Source organism: Tarenaya hassleriana, unplaced genomic scaffold (genome assembly GCF_000463585.1).
Source record: "Tarenaya hassleriana unplaced genomic scaffold, ASM46358v1 Cleome13, whole genome shotgun sequence".
Lineage (NCBI taxonomy): Eukaryota > Viridiplantae > Streptophyta > Magnoliopsida > Brassicales > Cleomaceae > Tarenaya > Tarenaya hassleriana.
The window spans coordinates 1,952,417-1,959,637 of record NW_010963495.1 but is presented as its reverse complement, the minus strand read 5'-3'; the positions used below and the strand labels follow the sequence as shown (position 1 = coordinate 1,959,637).

Below are 7,221 nucleotides of genomic sequence, written 5' to 3'. Positions count from 1 at the left end.
ACACCCAGTCGGGGGGGAGCCACATTCGTGGCGAACGAGGTCGTCATGGGTCGGACGGGCTCGCGGGCCAGAAAAAATAATTACTTTTAAATTTTTTTTAAATATTTTTATATATACAAATTAGATTTTTATTACATATTTAGTTTATTTTATTTAAAATTTTAATTTTTTATTATATTTTAAATATTTTAAAAATTATATATTTAGTTCGCGGGCCGTCTCGCGAATTCGGATGATCTGGGTTGGGTTGACCTATTTTTGGCTCGCTAAAAAAATGGGGTCGACTGAAAATTTTCTAGATCGGGACGATCCGGACCGGGCCGGGCCACCTTTACACCTCTAGATATATATCATTATGTGTCAACCGCATATAGGTCTAAGACATATGGGCCTAAAATTGGCCCATTAGAACTTTATCATTATGGGCTTCATCTAAATAGGCCTATTTGGGCCTCAACAAATAAAGATCCTGATTCTGAATCAGCGTAGAGAAAAAGCTAAATTCTTCAACGTCAGTGTTTCCATTTTTTCAGCTTACGAGAACACGCGTGAGAAAGAAGAAGAGAGTCGAGGAGAAAGGGTCCCGATTTTCACGTAATTGTCTCGACAATCCACTCGTAAGTTGTTTGATCGTTTCTCTCTTCTCTCGTGTCTTCATTTCGTTTTCCTTTTCTAGCGGGTCTCGTCCTTCTGATTGATTATCTTTATTTTTTTTTCACGTAGCTGTGATTTTTTAAAACGCTGTTGATAAATTAGGCAACTTTGCTCCTTTTCGTTTCTGGGTTTTTGGTGGATTACTGTGGGGATCTTCGAATTTGGATTTCTGTGTTGGGTTTTGTTTGTTTCGATCTGTTGTGTGGGGGATCTTGATAGTTACCCTAATCAACGAATGATTCGTTATTGTGCTTCAAGTCTGTCTTCTTTTCGGGCTTAAGTTCCCACATCGACAGCTGAAGCTATGATTTGAGATATCATGGGAATTGTGCGAGTAAAAACTTGAAATTTTGTTCCCGTGATGCTTGGTGAGGCCTAATCTCTGTACGGATTTTGTGTTATTGGCTTTGGGAAACTTAATCTGAAGTTCCATCTTCTACAAGATTATGGCTTTAGTGATCACAATATAGACTGGAGAAATGGAGATATGATTACTTAATTTGTCTCCTCTGTTTGTATTGTAGTCGTAGGAAGTCATGATAGGGTTGTTTAAAGTGAAGGAGAAACAAAGAGAACAAGCTCAGAATGCCAACCGAGGAGGAGGGGCTCCAGTCAAGAAACAATCTGCTGGCGAGCTGCGCCTTCACAAAGGTTACTTTGAATCTTGCTTCATGTCCTATTGCAATTGGTAGCAATCAGTCTATTTGTCTACCAGTATAAGCCCATGAGCTGTGGCATTGAAAGTAGGTCTTGTGTAGTTCATGTGGCCTCTTCCTTTATGTGCAGATATATCGGAGTTGAACCTGCCAAAGTCTTGTTCCATATCTTTTCCAAACGGCAAGGATGATTTGATGCACTTTGAGGTCTCCATTAAGCCCGATGAAGGATACTACCAGTAACGAATTACATTTTCATCTGTTCTTTGTCTTCATAGCCTCTCTAACTTTCCTTGGAACTCACTCTCTCTCTCTTGTTTCAAATAACAGAAACGGCACATTTGTTTTCTCGTTCCAAGTCTCTCCCGTCTACCCACATGAAGCTCCCAAAGTGAAATGCAAGACCAAGGTGGTTTATTTGCTCGAAATATCTTTCCTGCTTCAAATTTCCTCATCATTCCAAACCCAAATCTTGGATCTTTCTCTCTGTTTGTTTGTTTGGTGATTCCATTTTTCATTGCAGGTCTACCATCCCAATATCGATCTGGAAGGAAACGTTTGCCTGAACATATTGCGTGAAGACTGGAAACCTGTTCTGAACATAAACACCGTCATCTATGGTCTCTACCATCTTTTCACGGTAAATGCTCAAGAATATGCCCAGCAGATGACATGAGTTGAATATATCATATTCAGGTCTTGTTCTTTTTCGTACAGGAACCCAATCACGAGGATCCTCTGAACCACGACGCAGCAGCGGTCTTAAGGGATAACCCGAAATTGTTCGAGTCCAGTGTGAGGAGGGCGATGGTGGGAGGGTATGTCGGCCAAACCTTTTTCCCTCGCTGTATCTCGTAAGTTCTTGCTCGGCTTCAAGCAGGACAACACTGTCACTGCTCCCATTTGTATTTCCTCCCACTGACAACACTGCTGTTTGCCTGTAAAATTGCTTTCAATTACGTTCTTGCTTAAACCCTGTTCCAGACCAAGCGGTTATATCGTGAGAATCTACCAGAAAGGAGCTATCTTTACGTTTCTAAAATCTTCGAAGGGTACAAAAAGAATCCCATGGACACAAAATCTCACTTTCTTTGGAACTGGCTTGTCATAACGACTGTAAGCTTGGATTTAGGAAAACATGAACCGGCCCATTACCCATATTATCTATTGGGCCCATGGGCCCAACTGAACTTGACCCGGTCCGCTCTAGATAATTGTATCATATCTATCTTAGTTTTGCATTTTCTTTTTTCTAGGTAACCCCATGTCACGTGCATTTCTACTTTTCTAGTTTTTTTTTTGTAGTTATTTAAGGCTATAAATATTTTGCGATTCATAAATATCATTTCGATTTTTGCGAGAGTTTGCATCTGGTTTATTTGTATTTTGGACCGAAATTCAGATTATTCGTGAGATCTTAAGACGTTGCGTGGAATATGTTAAAAATCGAGGGAAAATCACCTAACTTAATTCATAAATTGGGAAATATATGATTACAATAAAACCACAATCGCAATAAAAAAATATTATTTCTTTAATAACCGGTTATTTTTAATCGATGTTCGGATTAATTATGTAATTTGATAACTTTAATATAAATATTGTCTCTTTCTTTAATTTTATTGTTACAACGACTTGTTTAATCGCAACACGCGAAAGCAGGCGAATACAGTGAATGAAGGAGGCAATTATAAAATAACATAAAGAGAGAGAGAGAGAGAATCATGTGCGTGTGTGGTTTGCAGCCGATGCATTGCACGAGACAACGAAGAACGTATGCACACCACACGATTAACTGATCGGACGGCGGATATTAATTGTACAATTTAAAGAAACAAAAGTGATATCCCCACGCGTGGGATCTGATCCAAGTTAGCTGACAGGTTGGATTTAGATCTCAATTTGTTCTTAGATTTTATTATTCTAAATTGACTTTCTGTACCTGCAATATATATATATATTACGAAATGACATAACATTTTATGCACGCATAAGGCTTTTACAAAGATAACACAAAGTGGGAATCAGTATTTGGATTAGACAAGATATAAATAAAATAGAATTAAATTAAACATAATTATGTTTGTAATAAATATTTTTTCATAATCAAAATTTAATATACAAAATATAAAATTACGTAAATTCAATTTATATAAAATTAAACACAAAAATAATTAAATCTAAATGTATTCGAATTCGAAATATGGAAAAATATATATATATCTGTATGTATGCATACCCTGATCAACAAAGCGAATAAAAAGGTGATGAGTCTAATTAGATTAGGACATTAGATTTTCACTATTTTGCGATTATAATAAACAAACAAAAAACACAAATTAAAGGAGAAAGTGGAAGCAGTTAGCGGATTTAAAAATAATAAAATCAGTGGTTACGAAGTTAAATGATTTGTGATTGTTGTAATGGAATAAAGCCAGCTTGCAATTCTGTTCCCCGTCTTTGTTCACGCCTCGCTGGAGCCGCACGTGCTCCGTCCGACCGCCATGACCCAACTGGCGCCGAGCGACCAACCTCCGTTTTATATTAGGGGAGAGTAATTTGATATGCAACTTGCATCGACAGTGCATGTATATACGTATCGATGTATGTATATATGTAAGTGCATGCATGCGTGCAGCGTGTGGTAATTGATTTTTTCTAAAAGATAAGAAAAAATATAAATTTGAGGGAGAGAGAGAGAGAGACCACAGCTCGTGCGTTAGGTCACTTGGACACGTCGAAGACGACTTTTGAGTGGACCCCACGTGCCGGCATGTATCGCACGTGTGGAGCCCTGCCCCTTGTAAGTCATGCCCCATTCCAAATTTAATCCTTTTTTTGTGCTTCTCCTTCCAAATTACACGTATGTATAGCCATAATTATGTTATATATATATATATACATGTGTTTAATTCCATAACGTTTTCGAATTGATTGTTGATAATGAACAAATATAATAATGTTTACATAATTAAATCAGGATTCAACTGTATGATTCTGTCTTCCGTAAAGGGTTAAGGATGGACCAAAGAAAGCTATTATTTAAATGTGGCGATGTGGGATGGGAAAGGTGCAGCCAATCCGTTTCCATCCAGTCACAGAAACAAAATAAATAAATATAAGAAAGGATCTCTCCCCCTCCTCGTGCGCCAGACTGACATAGACGCCGAGAGAGAGAGAGAGACAGAGATCACCGGGAAATATGGCGGCCGGAGGATCATCGACGGGAAGGACTCCGACGTGGAAGGAGAGGGAGAACAACAAGAGGAGGGAGAGGAGGAGAAGAGCCATCACGGCCAAGATTTACGCCGGTCTTAGGGCTCAGGGCAACTACAAGCTCCCCAAACACTGCGACAACAACGAGGTTCTCAAAGCTCTCTGCGCCGAGGCCGGTTGGATCGTCGAAGACGACGGCACCACTTATCGCCAGGTTTTTTTTTTCTCCCCTTTCCTCTAATCTCCTACTTTCTTTAGATCACGAATCGCTGATTCAGAGCTCTTCTGTGTATGTTCTCGATCTATGGTTTCCATATCTATTTTCTAGGTTCAGATTGTTTCGCTTCGATTCGTACAAGTTTCTCTCGATTCTGAGGTTTTCTTCACTGTTCGATTGGTTTAATTCCTAATCTGTTTGCTACGGATCTCCGCGGTATCGAATCTGATATTTTTCGCTCGAATTTAGATCTGATTGTGTTGATTTAGCTGGTCCCTGTGCGTCTTGGGAGATTTCTGCGGAATGTTAGGTTTATAGTTTCGGGAATTTGGGGGAAAAAAATTCCCTGTTGACTCTGTTTACTGGATGATTGAAAACTTTGATTCTGCCTTTATGCCTTCTGCGCTTTCTCTGTGATTACTAATTTGCACCACTTCTGTAACTACCTCCTTGAATCATATATGATTTTATAGAACCACATGGCTAATTCTGCTGTTGCCACAGGGTTGTAAGCCACCGCCTGCTGAAATTTCGGGGATTCCGACCAAAGCCAGTGCACATTCTTCTGTTCAACCAAGTCCACAGTCATCGGCTTTTCCAAGCCCTGCCCCTTCTTACCATGCCAGTCCTGTCTCGTCCTCTTTCCCCAGTCCGACTCGTTACGACGCTAATCCATCCACATACCTTCTCCCGTTCCTCCACAATATCGCCTCATCAATTCCTTCGAATCTTCCCCCTCTCAGGATATCCAACAGCGCACCCGTTACACCGCCTCTGTCTTCCCCAACCTCCCGTGGTTCCAAGCGGAAACTTAGTTCGGAACATTTGCCAAATGGCGGATCTTTGCATGCTCTGAGGCATTCGTTTTTCGCTCTCTCGGCTCCTTCTAGCCCTACACGCCGTGGATACCAAACTCCACCTACAATTCCCGAGTGCGACGAATCTGATGACTCAATCGAGGATTCAGGCCGGTGGATAAATTTTCAGGCCGCAGCTCCTCCTTCGCCTACATTCAATCTTGTGAAGGAGAATTCTACGGCGAATAATGCGAAGGGTGTAGACTGGGGGATGGCGGAGTTTGAGTTTGAGAATGGGAAGGTGAAGCCGTGGGAAGGCGAAAAGATTCATGAGGTTGGTGTGGAAGATCTTGAGCTCACTCTAGGAGGCGCTAAAAGCCGTTGCTAAAGAGCAGTAATTGCACCAAGAGTCGATACCACAGCAATTCCTCTGCATTGTACAGTGTAATGCGAAAGGGATCAGAGGTGAACTCGAGCATTTTCGGCATTAGGAAAAGTATGGAAAGGCTCAAACTTGTTATACCCTATAATCTCTGCTACTACACTTAAAATTATCAGAGTGAATTCTCTTCCGAATTAGGTTTCTTGGATGATTTGGTGACAGAGTATGTAGTAAAGTAGTTGTATCTATGTATTAGGCGTTTTGGCTGTGGATGTAGCCCCTGTTTTGGAAATTGTTTTATTCTGCATATATTTTATCTTGGGTGGCTCGTGGTGCTTGTTTTGTCAGGTCAAAAGAAGGGTCTTTGAATAAATGAAAGGAAACCTCCACGAATGGGTCTGGGTCTAGAGGGGGGCCACGTGGTCGTGGTCATTTCGTGTATTGTATAATTTTCAATTTCTGGGAATTGTTTTCAAAGTCTTTTCCCGAATTTGTAATTTTCGGGATTATTTCAACGCCATCGATTGCTTTTTGGTCCAAAAATATCAGCGGCCCAACAGACAACGAAAGCAAAGACTTCACGAAAAACGCTTCGCCCACTGGAAGAGAGCGAGGCGAGAAGATCCACCATCGGACCAAGCTCGCTCCGAGCTAAGCTTAATCTCTCGAGCTTTGTCCCTCATCCCACCGTCCACCATGACCCTCCTCACCAACTCCGCTATCTCTTCCCGTCCGATCACTCCCTCCGCCGTCGGAAACCTCCTCGGCCTCACCCCTACGCCGATCTCCTCTGTCAGCACCACCGCGTTCATCCTCTGCTCCGCGTACAGCGGCCACGTCACCATCGGAACTCCATTTCTCAAGCTCTCCAACGTCGAGTTCCACCCGCAGTGTGACAAGAACCCTCCCACTGATCTCTGCTTGTGGGACCCACACCTAGTCCGACCCACCCTGTCCATGAAGCCCTCGGGCAGGACACTAGCCACGTCACCGGTCCTCACGGTGGGCCGACGTAGAACCCAGAGGAACCGTTGGCCGGAGTGCTCGAGGCCCCACGCCATCTCCGTCGTCTGCTGAAACGACAGCGTTCCGCCGCTCCCTAAGCACACGTACACCACTGACCTCCCCGGCTGCTGGTCCAACCATTCGAATACTGACCCAATGGGCCTTTCTGTTGGATCATTGGGCCTTATGATAGACCCAATAGGATAAACAGGCACTCTCATGATCCGGCCCAGTTCACCGTTCCCGTCCAACGCGGCCAGGGTCTCTCCTTGTAGCTCCCCCCCCCCCCCCGTG

General features: G+C 42.4%; 3 protein-coding genes across 4 annotated transcripts in view; 2 read left to right on the top strand and 1 right to left on the bottom strand.

The window, feature by feature from the left end:
* Nucleotides 1–507: 507 nt before the first annotated feature.
* On the top strand, nucleotides 508–2,352 carry LOC104807554 (NEDD8-conjugating enzyme Ubc12). 2 transcript variants are annotated; one of them, XM_010532881.2, is made up of 6 exons: nucleotides 508–617; nucleotides 1,179–1,305; nucleotides 1,441–1,549; nucleotides 1,641–1,719; nucleotides 1,834–1,950; nucleotides 2,028–2,352. In XM_010532881.2, the coding sequence occupies exons 2-6, from the start codon at nucleotides 1,191–1,193 to the stop codon at nucleotides 2,166–2,168; spliced, it is 561 nt and encodes a 186-aa protein (XP_010531183.1). In that variant the 5' UTR covers nucleotides 508–617; nucleotides 1,179–1,190; the 3' UTR covers nucleotides 2,169–2,352. The 2 variants fall into 2 exon arrangements, with proteins under 2 accessions (XP_010531183.1, XP_010531184.1); XM_010532882.2 differs by lacking the exon at nucleotides 508–617 and adding an exon at nucleotides 684–1,022.
* Nucleotides 2,353–4,371: 2,019 nt separating this feature from the next.
* On the top strand, nucleotides 4,372–6,231 carry LOC104807552 (BES1/BZR1 homolog protein 2-like). Its single transcript, XM_010532880.2, has 2 exons — nucleotides 4,372–4,740; nucleotides 5,248–6,231. Exons 1-2 carry the CDS (start codon nucleotides 4,513–4,515, stop codon nucleotides 5,926–5,928), a joined length of 909 nt encoding a protein of 302 aa, XP_010531182.1. The 5' UTR covers nucleotides 4,372–4,512; the 3' UTR covers nucleotides 5,929–6,231.
* A 172-nt stretch (nucleotides 6,232–6,403) lies between these two features.
* Nucleotides 6,404–7,221, bottom strand: part of LOC104807550 (UDP-glycosyltransferase 72D1) — a 2,581-nt gene continuing 1,763 nt past the window's right edge. Inside the window, exon 2 of the mRNA XM_010532878.2 lies at nucleotides 6,404–7,210. Coding sequence (XP_010531180.2) covers nucleotides 6,501–7,210 — 710 coding nt within the window. The 3' untranslated portion in view covers nucleotides 6,404–6,500. The remainder of the gene's footprint in view (nucleotides 7,211–7,221) is intronic.